The sequence below is a fragment of the Lipotes vexillifer genome, unplaced genomic scaffold, assembly GCF_000442215.2.
Source record: "Lipotes vexillifer unplaced genomic scaffold, Lipotes_vexillifer_v1.1 scaffold671, whole genome shotgun sequence".
Taxonomy (NCBI): Eukaryota; Metazoa; Chordata; class Mammalia; order Artiodactyla; family Lipotidae; genus Lipotes; species Lipotes vexillifer.
The window spans coordinates 3,443,366-3,461,666 of NW_006782851.1; the positions used below are offsets into that span (position 1 = coordinate 3,443,366).

The following is an 18,301-nucleotide window of genomic DNA, read 5'->3' on the forward strand; positions in this document are numbered from 1 at the left end:
CCCCGCCGGGACAGAGCCTGGGAAAGCTGATGGTATGAGGACAGGCGTTCCTGCAAGTTCGCTGTCTCTGCTGATGGGAAGGCGTTGCGGGGGCGAGTTTCAGACACTGGCTCTGCTGCCGGGTATTTGGAGGCGTGTGTGATGGAAAAGCAGGCAGCTATTTTTACCGCCTACAGATAAACAAGAAATGATAAATACCTTCTAATGATGCAGATACCTGAGCCCTGATATCATGTGTCTCTCAGGCTCCTCTCCCGCCTGATGTGAGGGACCAGCTCATTGTACAAAACGCTGGAGGAGGGCGGGGGAAGGGAGCAAACAGTCGTGGTTTAGCTGCAGACCTGGAAGAAAGCCCGGTTCTGGGCCTGGTTGCCTGGGGGAGCCTTATAACTACAGAAAGGGGACCTGGCACTCCGGGTGTAGTGCTTTCCAGAATTCTTCAGGAAAGTCACAAGGGAAGATGCCACACACTTTCCTCGGAAACAGGCCTTCTTGAATATTTGGGGGAAATTTCCCCAAACCTGAGATTATGAATGAATAGTGGATCCATCCTTGGCCCCAATTTATCAATACTTATTTACAGCTCTCACTGCTGGAGGTTCCGACTGAAACGGACTTTTCAGTGAAATCCATGAACGTGTATTTCTGGGGATGGCCAAGCCCTGCCGCGGGCCGGGGTAGGGGCGTGGGGAGGACGGCGTCTGTACCACGTTCTCGGTACCCCTCGCCCTCAGGAAAGGGAAGGAAGGCAGGATCGAGGGTTGCAGACGGCAGCAGGCACTTTGATTTAATGTGACCGGAACCATCGCTCTATCTGGGTGTTGGCAAGCTTTTGCATGAAGAGCCAGGTGGTTAATATTTTCTGCTTTACCTGCCGTAGTGTCTCTGTTGCAACAGAGCTGTGGGAAGGCAGCCCCAGACAATACATAAAGACATGGAGTGGTGTGTGCTGATAAAACTTTATTTATAAGACTAGGCAGTGCCTGTGGTTTGCACAGCCCTGGTGGACAGTTACATCAGTGCTGGCAGCAGTGGATGGGCCTGGGGCTGACTTTGAGCTGCTGTGGAGAGTCGAAGTGTGTGCTTGAAGATGGCTGCTGGGTGTGGTTCCCTCCGTCCTAAGGGCTCCAGCCTTCCCTTCCCTCCACCGTCCTCACTGCCCAGGGGTACCCAGCAGGACTCCTGGGAACCTCAGGACCTGGGGCGCCGTGATCAACTCTTATACCCCCTGCAAATCGTGGGCTTGGAGACCCGCACAGGCAGAGAATATCCCCCTCCTCGCAGCCCTCTACCCACTGGCCTTAACACCATTGACCTCTGAACTCTGTCAGCAGAGACTGTAAGTGCTCATTTTCCTCAAGTCAGAAACAGAATAATTTTGCAGTGATGACGATGTATTTCTCAGGTGTTGAACCTTTAGCTCTAAAGCCAACACTTGATGCAAAGATGTCTTACTGTCAACATTAACCTCAAAAAAAAAAAAAAAAAAATCACCCCAGAAGCTCTCCAAGTGTGGTCCCTGTTGTGCTTTTGCTCCTGTAGCACAAGGCAGCACAGAGGTGACACTAAACAGTTGTGCTTTGGTTCACTCTTGGATTTGGGAGCCAGGCTCCCGGCTTTCTTCTTGCAGCCGGCTGCCCTCACCAGCTGGTGGTCTCTTTGCTCGTGTGCTCCTTTCTGAGAGGGAGGACGGCCATCCCGATTTCTGAGGGTCTCCGTGAGCACTGAGTTAATGGTTTAAGTAAAGCCCTGGAACATGATATGTAAGCACTTCCCTTATCACTTCATGAGGTGGTTGGATGTTCTCCCATTCTCCGCCTCTAAGATGATTATCAAATTCCACGCAGGATTAGAAGCAGATCTGTGCAATCGCACTGTTAGCGTTCTAGTGTCCCAACTCGCCCGCACAGCTGACTTCATTCCGTTTTAGTTTTGTGCATCATCATCTACACACATTTATGTTTTTTTGTGAGATCGAAAGGATGCAGTGGAATCATAATGTCCTTTAAACCCCCTGGGGAGTGGAGTCAGCACGTGAATTTAAAGCACGAGGAATGGGTCGGGGCAGGATGGGCTCTCCATCCCCCCCCCCGCCCTGGGTAGACCACTCAGGGCCCATGTGCTGGCTGCCCGAGGCAACGCCTAACCGTCCACCGGTCCTGGGTGGGGGCTTTGCTGGCCTCTGCAGGCGCCTGGACTCCTCGGGGGCTCCTCCGTGGCCCGTGGCGCCTGGCCCCGTAGTGACAAGGAGTGTTGGGTTCTTGCTGATTCTCAGCTGCCAGGCCAGCAGCTGGGACTCTGCCGTTTCCTCCCAAAGAGCCGTCGGAGCTGAGCGGGGAGCAGAGTCACCTGTTTCTCCTCCACAGACAGACCCGGGACGCAGAGGGCGCGGCACCACGGCTGCAGCGGCAGCGGCAGGGCTGGGACTCGTGCCTCTGGGTTTCAGCATCTCAGTGATGGACTCACACGTGCTTCAGAAGGACACGTCCTATGGGGGTTGACTTGGCTGAAATGTCTGCACTTCTCCTTTGTAGAGTAACGCTGAGCAATCCTGGCAGAAGGACCGGCAGGGTCACGGTCGCCATGTGGCAGCCCTCGGTGTAGCCATCGATCGCGCAAACCTCCTTGGGGCAGACACCAGCGGGTGAAGGGTAGTGAGGGCCCAGGGTTATTCCCCGTCACCCCTCAGGGTACCCGTTAATCACCTCGTGAGAAGGTCCCCAAGAGCAGTGACACTGTCAGCACCACTGCAGCCAACGGGTCACGCTCGGTGTCACCGACATCGGGACAGGCTGACGTCCTGCGTCCCCTGATGTGAAGCGGTGGGAAGGGTCATCCTGCCCCCAGGCGCTCGGTCCGACGCTCCCCACGAGGAAAGTCAAGGGACATTTTGCAAAACTTTGGTCTGGACGGCGAAACACGCATGCAGTAAAAACAGTAACGAGAGCGGGGACCGTTCCGGATCAGAGGGGACTGAGGGGATACGGTGACTGAATGGATGCCGTCCTTTCCTTGATGGGAAAGAAGCCACACTCTGAAGGACACCGTGGGGACACTGGGGACATTGGACGGTGGACCAGGCACCAGGTGATGATTGAAGCCATGTCAGATTTCTGATCGTGATGATGGGATGGTGATTATGCAGAAGGCAGTCTTTATTTTTAGAAGGTCCCTGTGAAAGAATTCAGAGGTGGAGTGTCATGGCGTACTTTCCGATGGTTCAGCAACAAGGTGTATGTGTGTGTGTATGTGTGTCTGTGTGTGTCTAGAGTGTGAGATGCCAGATAAAGCAGATGTGGCAGAATGGTAGGAGCTGGGAATCTAGGTGCGCTGTTTCTAGCAGATTTTCTGTGGGCGTGACTCTTTTGCAAAGCAGAGTTTGGAGAGGGGGTCCCGGTTTAGGCAGAATTCCGGTTCTTGCTGTTCTCTCTCTCGAGAGACCCCGCTGAGCTACCTCTGGACACGGAGGACTTGGCTCCTCAGCCACCTGAGCACCACGGAGCTCACGTCCACCATCCTGGTGGGCGCGCTCCTCTTTGGTTGTCCGTTGGCCAGAGGCCTCACGTCCACTCGAGGATTCTCCCAAGTCCCTCCGGCGCTCTCACCCCTGTCACCATGGACAGCATCTTCCATGAGGTTCAAGTTTCCTTTGCTTGGTGTTTTCAGTGTCTCATTGCTGCTCCCCTGATGGTCAGCGAGAACACAGCTCTGAAGGGACGGATGAGGATAGACCCTAGAGCGAGCAGGGCACCATGTTTGAGTGGGAACTCACTAGAAAAGTAGTTCATTTACTAGGGAATATTTGCAGTTAAAAAATTTTTTTTTAATTTCCCTATACAACTTGGTTTAACTGTGGGCCCCTTGTACTCGGAGTGGTCTCTTCCTGAGGCCCCTTTTCTTATCCCATGTGTGCTAACTTCTCTTGCTTGAGGACCAGAGCTCATCTCTCCATGCGCTTGGGTGTTTTGCTTGAAGATTTCAGAGTTCCCAGATCTGCCCCTGAGATCCTGGAATCTTCCATCCTCTCTGGGCTTAATTGAAGGCAGAGATGACCCGCAGAGGGGTCGTGGCTCAAATGTGCCGAAATAGGTGAGGTTGCAGGGCTGGACTTTGGGCTGTGTCAGTTGGGTCCCCCATAGGGGCCAGATGGGTAACTTGGGGGAAGTTAAATGGAGGGGCCGTTTGCAAGGCCATGGTCAGGGTGGGCTCCCCACTAAAAAGGATAGAGTACAGTAACAGGAAAGGTCTCGGAACAAGGAGATGGGGCGTGCTGCTACGGCCCTGGACTGAAGGCGGCAGGAGAACACAGTTCCCTGTGCAAAGATGGGTGTGTGCGGGGACCAGACGGGTACCGGGCCCTTCGGTGGGCTGGGGCCAGCTTGGGGTTACCCCACGGGGACAGCCCTGTGTGGGCCTCACTCTCTGGCGCCTCTGATTTCCTACCGGTTGTCCCGTTGGCTGAACGCGCCCAAAGCAGAGGGCGTGGGGCCTGGACGAGGCAGCACGGGGCAGGGGTCGGTGCAGAGGAGGGAACGGGGCGTAACGCTGCGGCCCCCGCCCCCCGGCTGTCTCCTTTGCCCCGTTCCCTCCTTGCATCTAGAATGAGCTGGTTTTCCCAACCAGAAAAGACCCCCAAGCCCTGGTATGATCAGCTCCAAAGTGACAGATAATCCAGCCTCTAAGTGTTACTGCTCCCTAGAAAATAGATTAAAAACAAAAAAAATCAAACCTGGATCAGATTTATGAAACCAAAGAGAAAACTCTTAGTACAGTTGGAGGTACCAGAGAGATTAAATGAAGTGGTAAAAACAAAACAAAACAAAAAAACCCTCTTTTTATTATGAAAAATTTTGAACATCTGTAAAAACAGAGAGACGGTCATCACCGGGTTATGACCAGGACAATCCACGGCCGTTTGGGCTTCCTCTGTACACCCGGCCTCACCAGTTATTTGGAAGCAATCTCTGACATCATGTAGTTTCATCTGTAAATATTTAGTCTCTATTTTTAAAAGATAAAGACTCTTTGAAAACTACAGAGTAAACTCCCGCCATCATCACATCTCAAAAGTAAACAGTAATTTCTTAGTTCTTCTGGTGTCTTGTCGTTGTCGACTTGGGTGGGTCGTTTTGAAGGGGTGGGCTCCTCCTGGCCCGGCGACCCCGGACCCCCAGCGGGGCCTCTCCGCAGGGCGAACCCAGCTAGAAGGCAGGGCCTCACTGGCTGCATGAGAAGTGAGTCACCGGAGAGCCTCAGTGTAAACCTGTCCATATTGGGAAATCGCACTTTTCCGGATTAAAAATGCTCCTGAGGATGCAGTGTAGACCGTCAGCCTTACCGTGATTTGGAGAGTCTGGTATCAATTCCTGCCCTCAAAGGCGGTGTTTCCCAGACTACATCTGGCTGAATCCACGTGTTCCCGGGGTGGAATCCAGGAATCCACTCTGGATTTGCATTCTGTCTGTTGAGAGAAGGTTCTCCATGTGTTTTATATTTTTTCCATATGCTTTTCTTAAGTCGCCATTGTCTGCCAGTGAGAAGATTCATTCATTCAACACATGTTAATTGAAAACGTACCGTGTGTCAGGCATGGTTCTGGGAGCTGGGAGAGCAATGAACAGAATGGGTAAGAATGTGGCCCTGATGGAGCTTACCTCCCAGTGGGAGAGGACAGCTGACTGGATGAACGATTAGAAAACGTACACGGAGGGGGAGGAGGGGTGTGTGACAAATGATGCTGTATTTTTAGGGTTTTATGCTCAGGGTTGTGATTTTATTGTGGGCTGCTATTGGAGTCCTAATTTTTGCTAGAAAAATGACTTCTTGCTTGCTGGAATTACGTACATGATGAGTGCATGGAGTCCTGCAGAGGGAAGCGTGGGCTGTGAGGTCTTGGCAAGGGTGAGCGCAGAACATCTCAGCTCCCCGGAATCATGGGCAGAGAGGTCGTCCACCTGGGCAGCCCCATCGTTCTGCGAGCGAGCTGGCCTCTGTGTCACCGGGGACCACATCCTTCTGTCTTTGGGTCTGGTTTGGTCCCTGGTGACATCAAGCCGGTCTTAGGTTTCCACGGCAGGGGCTGAACCCCATGCATTTTCAGTGGGGGTGATATCACCTCTGTGGGGTGAAGATTGGTTTTGGGGGCAAGGAGTCTGAGCTATTACGGTGGTTGTGACTCTGCAGAGTTGTATAGAGCATGTTTTATGTACGTAAGCAGATTTACTGTATCTCTGTGGCATCAAAATCTCACAGGATGGGCAGGGTGTTGGTGGATTAATGGCAGGGTGTTAGGAAAAAGGTGTCTAATCAGACTCTTGAGGGGGTGATGAGGAGAACAGTGGCTGAGAAACACTGAAGCAGCAATGCTGCTTTCTTTTCAGTGTCTTTTGTTTTTTTTTTTTAATGTGTGTGACTTATTCTGTGTGTGTCTTCTCGTTCTGGGCTTGCACCAGTGACATTTTCCCAGAGAAGAGCAATCAGACAGAAAATCAGCCGTGTTCTCTGAGCTTCCAGCAGCCGCTCAAGATTCCAACCTCGGTGATATTCAGACACGAGGAATCCATGCCTCTGTTTTGCTACAGACCTGGGTCCCTGGTGACCTTCTGTTGGAAAGACCCTCTTGCAGGGTCTTTCCATGAAGACAGGGCTGGGGTTTTAAATCTTCACAGCGATATTTTTTTACACATCTCATATTGACAATTCCAGGAACAGTTCTGTGTGCTCCTGGGGACCTGCTCTTTTTTAGGGACACGTGTAAGGACCCTGTGTGCGGAGCCGGGTGCGGTGCGTGAAGGGGGACGGTTGCAGGAGCTGCATGGGTCCCGCGGGCTCCAGTCCAGGTCAACAGCTTTGAGGCTAGTTAGTAGGTGCAACTAGTTGAGGGAGGAGGCCGAAGATGGTGCCTCCAGCTCCCAGGGGTCGGCTCGATGTTATGAAGATAGTCCTGCGGGCATCAATGCACGTAGCGGGCAGAATCCCCTGTCAGGCCTTGGAGAGTGAATAGGAGACATGCAAAGTCCAGATTGGGCAAGAGGCCAGCAGGCGACTGGGTGGCCCGAGCGCGGGCCGGATGACTCCACGCCGAAAGCATCCTAGTGTAGCTGTCTGAAATTCAGATTCAGGCAACAGACATTTGCTGATTACCTGCCACATGCCAGGCAGGGCGAGGGCTCGAGCAGACACCGAGAACACAACATTCAGATCGGTGTGCATTCTGGGAGTCATTCAAGCACCACAAGTGGCAGGCCCTGAACGTGAGCACCTTCTTAGATCTCACACCCCAGCCTCCCTGCTTGCCTAGCCCTAGTCCTGGCCCTGAATATCATTTCAGCCTCATAACTCCATGAGACAAGTACTGTGTATATCAGTCAGGATTCTTTTGATTGGGTTGTAAGTGACAGAAACCCCAGCGTAAGCTGTTTCTTTTGCTTTTTAATTAATTTATTTTATTTTATTTATTTATTGTTTCTGGCTGCGTTGGGTCTCTGTTGCTGTGCGCGGGCTTTCTCTAGTTGCAGCGAGCGGGGGCTACTCTTCGTTGCGGTGCGCGGGCTTCTCATTGCGGTGGCTTCTCTTGTTGTGGATCACGGGCTCTAGACGTGCAGGCTTCAGTAGTTGTGGCATGCGGGCTCAGTAGTTGTGGCTCGTGGGCTCTAGAGTGCAGGCTCAGTAGTTGTGGCGCATGGGCTTAGTTGCTCTGCGGCATGTGGGATCTTCCCGGACCAGGGCTCGAACCCGTGTCCCCTGCATTGGCAGGAGGATTCTTAACCACTGCGCCACCAGGGAAGCCCGGTAAACTGTTTTAAGCAAAAGAGGAGTTTGTTGGATCACATAAGCTGAAAGGTGCAGGGGCTGCTGGCTTCAGGAGCAGCTCCATCCAGCATTCAGTCGATGTCACTCAGCTCCATCTCTCAACTCTTCCAGGGGGTGGATCCCCTTCCCAGTCAGTCTCTCTGCTCATGATTGTAAGCCACTTCTGGGACCTCATGCTTCAGGGCTGATGTCTAGCAGAGAGAAGTGAGAATCTCTGACCCAGCATTTCCTTCTGAATCTTGTTACTTCTCCTCGGATCTCCTTGGACCATGTGCTCACGTCTGAACAGTCAGCATGGTCTGAGGAATGCAGTGCACTGATGCATTCAGGTCAGGATAGCAGGCTTTACTCTTAGTCAAGGATGGAGTTCCCTCCGAAGCACATGGGCTGCAAGTGGGGAAGGGATATCACCTGGAGGGAAGCTGAGGTGCCTTTATCAGGAGAAGGGTGAAGGGCTACTGGGTGACAAGACAACAGCTATCTATCACACCACTACTTACCACACCGGTTTATCGTTAGGGCAAACAGAGTTCCAATAGGTAAGTCACTTGTCCAAGGTCAAGTAAATGGATGGCTGAGATTCAGGCTCATTGTTTTGACCTTTCTGTTCTTCCCCACATCCTGGGCCAACCCCCTTCGTCTACTAGATTATAGACTCTGGGAGGTCAAGGGCTCCATCCCATCTTTTGGTACCAGCATCAAGCCCTAAAGAGAGCAGCTCTTTGATAGAAATCAAAGCTCCATCCAAAAAAGATTTCAAAAAATCTCCGACTTAACATTAAATTTTAAACCCAAGGGTTTTTTCTTTTTTTGTGTGTTTTGTAATGATTTTTCATTTCTTTCCAAGGATTGCTGAGGCAGCAAATTACAAAAACTGCTTGCTGTCTATGACCAGCTATCTGATTTCCCTGGAGGTCTTCCCGACGCCGAAGCTCTCCCAGAATTTATCGGGCTCCCCTCTCATCACCGTCCATCTCTGGCACCATTTGGTGAGTTCGAGTGAATTTGTCCTCATTTCTGTTCTTTGATTTCGTTTTGCAGCAAGGAATATTCGTATGTATGATTGTATAAAGAATCTTAGATGGATTGGTGCTGGCCAGGATTAGCATTTCCCTCCTTCTAGCATTCGTTTTCTTGGGATTGTTTTTGAACAGCAGTGGAAAAATCCCCCGGATGGCACTGGGGTTGGACACACAGTATTGACTTTGGGTAAAAAGGCTTCTAAGAACAGATGTCACTTTCATAGATGTGTGTGCCACAATCATGGGTATTTCTGATTTACAATAAATGTCGTTTTTGGAGGAGGGGGATATACTGACTGATTCTCCTTTATCTTGATAATAGACATTAGTAAGTTGGAGAGCTTGGTTCTCTCTGGGAAACACAGTTTAGTGTTTTGAAGAGACTTTTTTTATGCTTTCGGTTTTGAGTGATGAGCTGTTCGTTTTGCCCCACTGTAACTGTAATTCTCTCTGCCTTCAGTTTATCTTTGTCAGTGATAAGAACGACAAATGTACTGGGGACACAGATGTGTACCTGTCTTTTAAAAAGTACGATTTTCCCTGTGTCAGGATCGTGTGCTGTGATACAGTGTTGATTCGACAGCTGATGGTGTGACTTTTCAAGGAGTTTATTAAAAAATGCAATATATATATATGTATATAATTTAGTTTATTGAAGTGTAGTTGATTTACAATATTTTGTTAATTTCTGCTGTGATTCAGCTATACATATAAATATATATAGATAGAGATACACACATTCTTCTTCATATTCTTTTCCATGTTGGTTTATCATGGGCTACTGAATGTAGTTCCCTGTGCTATGCGGTAGGACCTTGTTTATCCATTCTATATGTACAGTAATAAGAACTAAATATAGTTTTGATTGCTTGAAGTCACACAAAGACGTTTCCCGCCAGGATTTTCTATTTTGTTCCGTTTTATACTGTTCCATCCCATTCCACCACCATTACCTGAAGCCCTACTATGTGCCAGCCTCCGGGTCCGTCCACGTGTGTTTTCGTCCCCTCCTCGGTGAGACGCCGTCGAGGGAAGCCAGTGAGTCAGGACGTAGCTGCTCTCACTGCAGCTCCCGTCTCACCCTGCCCCCCGACCCTCATTCCCCACGAAGGTCAGGCCCCTTCTCGGTTCCCTCAGAACCCAGCTCTGCCCAGCCGTCTATACTTTCTGGCCAGTGTTCGTCTGTATTTGTGCTTTCCCAGGCTGATGGCACCACCCGACAGCCGTTGCTCTGTTCTCTCTTTCATCCTGACCATTTCGCCGGTTTCTCACGTCCCTCTTGTCATCATTCCCTCCTTCCTCAGGGAAGGACGTTTTCCTTCTCTTCCTCGGGAACCTTCCCTCCCTTCCTCCGCCCCCGCTCCATCCCTCCCTCTCACATCCTTTCCATCCACAGGCAAACTGTCCTGACCTGAGAATGCCCCTCTCACCCTACCTACCTCTCTCCCTCTCTTTCTGAAGATCACAAAACATTTTAATTGTGGTAAAATACACATAACATAAAATTGACCTTCTGAACCGTTTTCAATCTTGTAGTTCAGCGATGGACGTTAAGTACGTTTCACATTGCTGTGCAGCCGTCACCACCCTCCATCTCCAGGACTCTCTTGATCTCGAAAAACTGAAACTCTGTCCCCATTAAACACGAACAGCCCCACGCCTCCCCGGCACCCACGCTTCTCCCTTCTGTCTTTATGACTTTGGCTACTCTGGGGGCCTCGTGTAAATAGAGTCATAGAGGGTTTGTCCTTTTGTGTCTGGTTTGTTTCACTGAGCATCAAGCCCTCAAGGGTCATCCGTGTTGTAGCAAATGTCAGAAAGTCCTCCTTTTTTTGGGGGGGGGGGCAGTGCCATGCGGCATGTGGGATCTTAGTTCCCCGACTAGGGATTGAACCTGCGCACTCGGCAAAGGAAGCGCAGAGTCTCAACCACTGGACCGCCTGGGAAGTCCCAGAATGCCCTCCTTTTTAAGGCTGAATCATATTTTATCGTGTGGATGGACGACATACATTTTGTTTATCCAGGCATCCGTCAATGGGCACTTGGGTTGCTCCCACCTTTAGGCTATTGTGAATAATGCTGCCATGAATGTGGGTGTGCAAGCGTCTCTCCAAGACCCTGCTTTTGGTCCTTTTAGGTGTGTGCGTGCAGAAGTGGCATCGCTGGTTCCCAGGTTCCAGAGATCTTATGTGATGTCCACCTCCCTTCCCTTCTTCAAACTATTTAAAGTCGATTTTTACTATCTCCACCTTCCATACACATTTTCGAACTGCAAAAATGGTCTCACACGTCTCCAGAGACCCCTGCTCACCTGGGCTCCGTCAAGGCCCGTGCCCCGGCGCAGCCCCTGACGCCCCAGCCCCAGGCTTGCAGTCCACGCCCTGCAGGTGCTGCCCTTTCCCTGGTATCAGCTTCACCTCTGCTGCACCACCTGCTCTAACTCGCTAACACAGGTGTTCCTTCAGCCCCTCTGCATGAACGTTTACTTCTCTGAATTCGTGAGGATGCCGTGATTTCAGCCGTCACCTCCGGGCAGATGTTCCCGATGACACAAAACCCACCTCTTCCCTCGGCCTCGCTCCTGTTTCCGGGCAGGTTCCTCAGCTCCAGGTGTGCAGGTGGGCACGTTACCCCCAAGCCCGCACGTCCTCTGTGTCTGTCCTCTGTCACCACATCGCCTTCTCTTCACTCTGAGCCTGGCACCCTGGCGCCCTCCTGGGTCCTGGTCCCTGCGCAGGACCAGCTGTGACCCTATTTTCAGAGCTTCCCTCGCACCTGCTCTGCCCCACCGTCCCTCCCCTGGTTCTGACTGAGCTAGAAGCTTCCTGACTCTTTTCTCCCTGCCTCATTCTCCCCGAGTTCCGGGCTTATCTTCCAGAAACACACGCCAGACGGCCTTACTCACCTATTTAAAATCTTTCGGTAGGGCTTCCCCGGTGGCGCAGCGGTCGAGAGTCTGCCTGCCGATGCAGGGGACGCGGGTTCGTGCCCCGGTCTGGGAGGATCCCACGTGCCGCGGAGCGGCTGGGCCCGTGAGCCATGGCCGCTGGGCCTGCGCGTCCGGAGCCTGTGCTCCGCAACGGGAGAGGCCGCAGCGGTGAGAGGTCCGCGTGCCGCAAAAAAACCCCAAAAAGCCCCCACCCTTTTGAACTTTGCAGTTTTTCACTCCACAGTCTACCCTGGAAATCACTCTAAAGCAGTTCATAGAGATCGTCCACATCCTTTCTTTTTTTTTTTTTACAGCTGCATAGCACTCTGCTGTGCGGATTTATTCAACCATCATGTGGTTGTCAACTCCCCTCCTGCATATGGGCACTTGAGTTGGTTCCAGTATTTTGCCAGCAATTTGTTGGAGTGAATGACATTGTTTGCCTGTATTTTCCGCCTCTCCCCAGGCTGCTCTCTCGCTCCTCTGCGTTGGCCTCTGGCTGTTCGGGGAGCAATGGAGTGACAAATAGCAGAGAGAACAGGAAGAGCTCAGTCTCTGCACATGAGGTCACTGTGCGAATGGGTGCTGCCAGCCAGATTCCTTCCCCTCTGCTGCTCTTGTGAGCTGTGTGTGTGTGTTTAATTCATTTCTGAAGATGCAGCATTATGAGCTGTCAACCACAGACAATAATCATCATCCAGATGACCCAGAAGAATAGCAGTACATGGGGAGAAGCATTCCCGGAACTCGCTGCCCCCAAGTGACAGTGCGTTCTTGGGCCCCAGCACAGGGGCCCGGGAAGGCGTGGGCAGGAAGCAGGTGCAGATGCCTCCTCCTGAGCTGAGTGCTGTTGAAAGCCACTGGGCTTCAGGGGTGGCTGGAGATGCAGCAGCAGATGAAACTGAGCGTTGCTATGCTTTTTGAAAACACAGTTCTTTTTTCTTTAAGAACACCACCCTTCCAGACTCGAGCAGCGAAGGAGAGATGTTTGGATAAGCATCCCTTTGTTCTGGAAGGCTCTGGGCAGGGCCTCCCTGGAGCACTGTCTTTCACTGGTCCTTGACACCTTCTTGTCACTGGAGTAGTTCAGAAGATGGTGTGGGCTAGGGGTGGGGAGTGGTGGGAGTGGGGGGCGGGGAGTGGGGCGGGGGCGGCAGGGGGGCCAGTCCATCGCAGATCCTTCTCACTTTCCTGCTGCAGCGTGAATTCCGGCTTGGGCTGGCCTCGAGGCAGCTGCTGGACGTTTTGTAGGAGTTTACATTTTTTCCTTCTCTGAAGTCAGGAAGGTGCCAGTTTGGAAACCAGAGAAAAAGAAAGGGTGGATTAGAACGCAATCTCTGTTGTAATGGGGGGTTACTGTAGTTATTTTTAAAAAAGAAAGTCTTTGAGTGAAGACTTGTCGTCCTGAGGAGAGGCGGAGAGGAAATTTTATCAAACCAACCGAGGACAGTAATTGCGGCTTGTCTCAGCCGAGCGTTCTCTAGGGTTTTGGGGGTTTTTCTTCTGAAGGTTGCTTTTGCATTTCTGAGGACGTTTTTGGAGGCATGCTCTTTTGAGTTAAAATGATTTGTGCGATGGGAAACTATTTTTGCGGAAGCCCGCGCCGGTGGGCAGGGGCGGGGCGAGAGGGGCTCAGCGGACACGTGGGGACGGTCCCGTCATCGTCGAAGGGTGCGTGGCTCGGAGCCGCTGCGCTTTAGCCCGGCAGTGGGGCCCGAGCTGACGTGGCATCTTTTCCTGGCACAGAGCGGGGACTCCCTGGGGTTTCTGAGGGACAGTGGCCGCACGCCGGTCCCCAGGCCTGTCCTGGGGGTCCTAGGGAGGACACTTAGTTAAATCCAAGCATGAGGGTTGGGCTTGCGTTTCTGGGACACCACGTAGTCATGTCATCAGTCCATTTCCGAGGACATCGGGTCCCATCAGTTAGTCCAGACGGTCAGGCTGCAGAGGGCAAGTTGGATCTGGACTTTCGTGAGCCCAACCTGTCCTCTGACCCTGGGCACTGTGAGACGACAGAGGGGGCCATGCTGAGGGGCCCGGGGTGGATGGGGGGACCCGTCTGTGGCCCAGTCACACCCTGGGGCCTGTCCCCATCCCCCCAACCCCCCTAAGCTTTCCTGAGCTTTGCCTCCCGAGCCGGACAGATTTCTTCTCCCAAAAAGCCTGTTTAATGTCTCGGGGTCCCCTTGGGCTCTGAGTCACCACTGCGTGTTTCATCAGCCAAGGTGTTTGAATAGAGAACCGTCTGGAGTGGACTCCAGGTGGCTCCTGAGTGACCCTGAGCCTCTGGCCTTAACATCCCCACTGGACAGAACTGCGGCTCAGACACATGCAGGCACTTGGCCTTTGAAGTTTCTTTTCCTTTGGGCACTTGACCTCCTGACTGAGATGGCCCTGGCTTCCTCTGCTCAGCATCACCTTGATGAGATTCATCTCTGGCAGGGCTTCTTACCTGCAGCACTATTTATATGCTTATTGACCATCCTGGTATGCCTTTTTGTGTATACTATTCAGGTCTTTGGCCTATACTTGTACTGGGATGTCTGCTTTCTTTTTCTCACTGATTTTTTTTAGGGGTTCTTTATATAGTTTGGGTATGAGTCACTTGTTGGATACATGCATTGCAAATATCTTTTCGAATGGGGTCTTGCCTTTTTACTCTTGGGCTGCCTCCTGGAGTTTTAAGTTTTAACGTGGTCGACTTCATCAAGCTCTCCTTTTATGCTTCGGGCTTTTGTGTCCTGGTCCAGGAATGTTGCCTCACCCAAGCTCATGAAGATAGAGTCCCCCGAGCTCCCTGAAAGCTTTATTGTTTTCTCCCTCACCTTTGGATCTAGTCCTTCTATAATTGTTTTCTGTGTGTGCTGTGAAGTGGAGGTCAAGATTTATTTATTTTTCCCGGGGGAATAGCTAATTTACCTCTGCTCTGTTTGTTGAAAAGATAACATCCCCTCCCCCTCCCTTTACACTGCAGTGTCACTTTTGTCATAAATCAGTTCACTGTTTACGTGCGATTCTGTTTCTGGACTCTGCTCCTATCTGTTTATTCTGGTGCCATTTCCTGGCTCTCCAAACTGCTGCAGATTTCTAGTAGGTCCTGAGATGGGCTCAGACCCCCCCAGCTTGGTTCTCCCAGGCTGCCTTGGCTACTTTTGGTGAGATACACATTTTAACGTTTGATACACATTGACACACACCTTTGATACACATAATGCCCTTCAGAAAGCTTGTAAGAGTTTACATTGTCCCCAGGCGGCCCGATTTCCCCACATCATTGCAAACTCTGATGGCAAGAAGTCTCCTGGTAATGTTATTGTTGTGTTTTTATTTGCATTTCTTTGATTATGAGTGAGGCTAGACACTTTTTCCTATTGAATTGGCCATTTGCATTTTTATTGCTTATATCCTTTGACTTCTAAGGGCCATCTGCCTATCACAGCATTAACTCATTGTCTGTTATGTTTCATTTTGACTATTTTGGTCATGTGCAAGTTAAATGTTTTTATATTATCCAATGTAGCCACCCTTTTCTCCAGAAGGAGGGTGTGTTAGTTTCCTATTGCTGTTGTAACAAATCACCACAAACCGAGTGGTTTAAAACAACACAGCTTTATCATCTTAATGCTCTGGAGGTCAGGTCTCCAACATCCGTCTCCTTGGGCAGAAGTGAAGGTGCCAGCAGCTCTGCATTCCTTCCCGAGGCTCCAAGGAGCTCTGTATCCTTGCATCTTCCAAAGACCCTGCCACTCCTTGGCTTATCTCTCCCTCTGCCTGCACTGCATCTTCAAACCTCTCTCTTTGACCTCTGCTTCTGAGGTCACCTCTCCTCTGTCTCTGCCCCTCCTGCCTCCCTCTCACAAGGACTCTGGTTGATAACACTGGGTCCTTACGGGCACAGCCAGGATAATCTCCCCATCTCAGGAGCTTTAACTTAACCCCACCTGCAAAGCCCCTTTCCCTCGTAAAGTAACACTCACAGGTTCCGGGGATTGGGATGGGATCTCTCCGGGCGAGGGGGTGTCGTTTTGTCTACCGCAGAGGGTAGCGTAGGAGTCTATAGGAAGCCCCTTCCGGGTCAGTAGGGCTACTGAAACCCTCGGGGAGGGTGGCCAGGTTTCTGAGTGTTACAGCCACCACGGCGGGGTGGCAGATTTCCCTTCTAAGGTGTGAGATTTCTGTGCCCAGACATCTCACTCTTGACTGATGTGATGGAACATGGAGGCAGATACATGATCGCTGCGCCCCATACCCCTCCACAGAGGAGCCTGCTCAGCTGTGTGTCAGGGCCGGCGTGGAGGACGTCAGCCTGAATCCTAGAAGCACTGGTCTTTCTGCTTCCAGGGAACGGCAAAAGTGCTCTCCAACACTTTCATGGCCAAACATGGATGCCGGATAATTCAGTGCGTAGCAGCTGCCGTGTTTCCCAAGTACACTGAAAAGAAACAGGAGACCAGTAATCTAATACTCGTGTAAAAGCCCATCACTTAACTAGCCAGTTTGCCAAACACAGATCACCTATTGTGTGCAGGGGAAGCCTGTCCAGCCGACAGCGTAGTCCTGGGCGTGACCGTGGGTACCAGGGGCCTCTCATCACTCAGCATGTCTTAACCACACAGCATCCTCCCGTGGGGCGTTCCAGGTACACCCGGGCAGAGGAGATACCGCTTCTCACTCCCACGTGGACACCGTGGGAATGAGGGTCAGGCAAAGCCTCGGTCCCATTGTCTGCAGCTCCAGTTAAACGCGGATGGAGAGGGCCTCAGGCTGCCCAGACGGCCTGCTTGAACTCTCCACCTTATTTACGGCTGCTCCTTGGAGATCACTGCTGAGGTTCAGTGTCTTGGGCTGGTTTGTGTCTTTCCAGCCCTCCCTCCTGGGCCGGCCCACGTCCCTTCCTGAAGACGCGCTGGGCTGAGGCCTCTGAGAGGAACCAACTCTGGTGGGGGAGGCGAGAGGGCAGCTGATGGCCCGGCTCAGCTGAGACTCTGGGCCGTCCTCCTGTTCCCTCCCTTCAGGCCTGGCTGACTTTCTTCCAGGATCTGAGCCTGTGGGTCCTGGTGGATTTTGTGGGATTGATGGAGACTCTGGGACTTAGCTGGACTGTACCTACCTTTTGACCCATTATTGGGATGACTAGGTCCACACCTCCAGACACCATATGGTCACCTCACACACCTGTGCTTTTCACTTAATCACCCCACCCCGCCCCTGCCCGCGACGCCAGCTTCCATGCTGCCAGTGCACAGATTCATTCTCGTGCTTATCTTTTCCAAAAGGTTGGGTCTTAGCAAACACTAGCCCTCCACCCTTAATTCAGTCCCTGTCTTAAATGAGGTCATTGGTTTCAGGGGACCCATTTCCTTTCTCTGCCATTGGCCTTTACTGGACCACCCAGGTCCACCACACAGAGCTCCGAGACTCCGCAGCTCGTGATGGGGCACACGGGTGCCAACCACCTGTCTCCCCAGAGACCTTGGGCTCCTTAGGCAAGATGACCTACCTTCCCTCCGGGGACCAGCTCTGCATGCCAAACGCTGGGTGGCTTTTGCTGCAGCTCAAAACCCCCCAAGATGCCATCAGCCCCACCTCCCAAATCTGGGGTGTCTACCTGCTGTTCAAGTGACTCCTCTGTGAATTGCCACCTGGGCAGCATGCCTTTGAAATGACCCTAAGCTGGCCTCCTTCCTCATGTGGATTCCTACCCGCCTCTTTTTCTTTTGGCCGCGGGCTCTTAGCTCCCCGACCAGGGATCGAACCCGCACCCCCTGCATTGGGAGCGTGGAGTCCTAACCCACTGGACCGCCAGGGGAGTCCCATGATTCCGACCCCTTTGACCCTCAGAGAGAAGAGGTGATGTTTCCATGCAGATGCGGCCCTTAGCCCTGCAGACACAAGCCACAAGAGCTTTCCCCAAGGAGTCAGCACAAGCTCATGACCTCTCGCCCGAAGGGTGCATATCAGCCCCAGCCTTGCCACCTGCCACTGGGCTGCTTGTCTCATACTAGCTGGAGCAGCCCTTCTGCCCGGGGTCCCGGTCGAGCTCCCGAGCTGCCTCTCTTCAAAGACAATCTCGCAAATCCACCCTTTATCGTTCAGCCTGTAGCTCCTCTTAGACCCTCCCCATGGACGAGTCACCTAATGGATTCTGACACTGAAAATTCAGCTTTGTGGTAGGTTTCACAACTCAGTTTGGTTTCCTGAAAGTATATGCGTTGTCTCGGTTGAAGCTTCCAGTCATCATTCTGTGACCTTTGTGATAAAGAGTGGCAGCCGGGCAGCTTATTAGGGGCGCGTGGGAGGTCCGACCACGGATCTGCCTGTGCCCCTGGAGGGTAGCAGCCAGCAGAGCAGTGACCCTGCAGCTCCAGTCACAGCTTGTCGGGTTTCCACTAGTGATCTCCCTCCTTCGTCCCCCTGTCCCAAGAGGGTTCTGTTTATCGGAGAGATGCTGAGACTGTCCCAGCGGCCACTCGTCAGCCTGGTAGCTCTTCTCTCCCCAGTGAAAGAAAACTGTCATTAACACTCGTCCCGACGCTCT

At 52.0% G+C, this 18,301-nt stretch overlaps 1 protein-coding gene across 1 annotated transcript in view; it reads left to right on the plus strand.

The window, feature by feature from the left end:
* The window catches only part of ADGRD1 (adhesion G protein-coupled receptor D1), a 139,301-nt gene that overhangs the window by 45,663 nt on the left and 75,337 nt on the right, over window positions 1–18,301 (plus strand). The window contains exon 13 of the mRNA XM_007455454.1: window positions 8,660–8,801. Coding sequence (XP_007455516.1) covers window positions 8,660–8,801 — 142 coding nt within the window. The remainder of the gene's footprint in view (window positions 1–8,659; window positions 8,802–18,301) is intronic.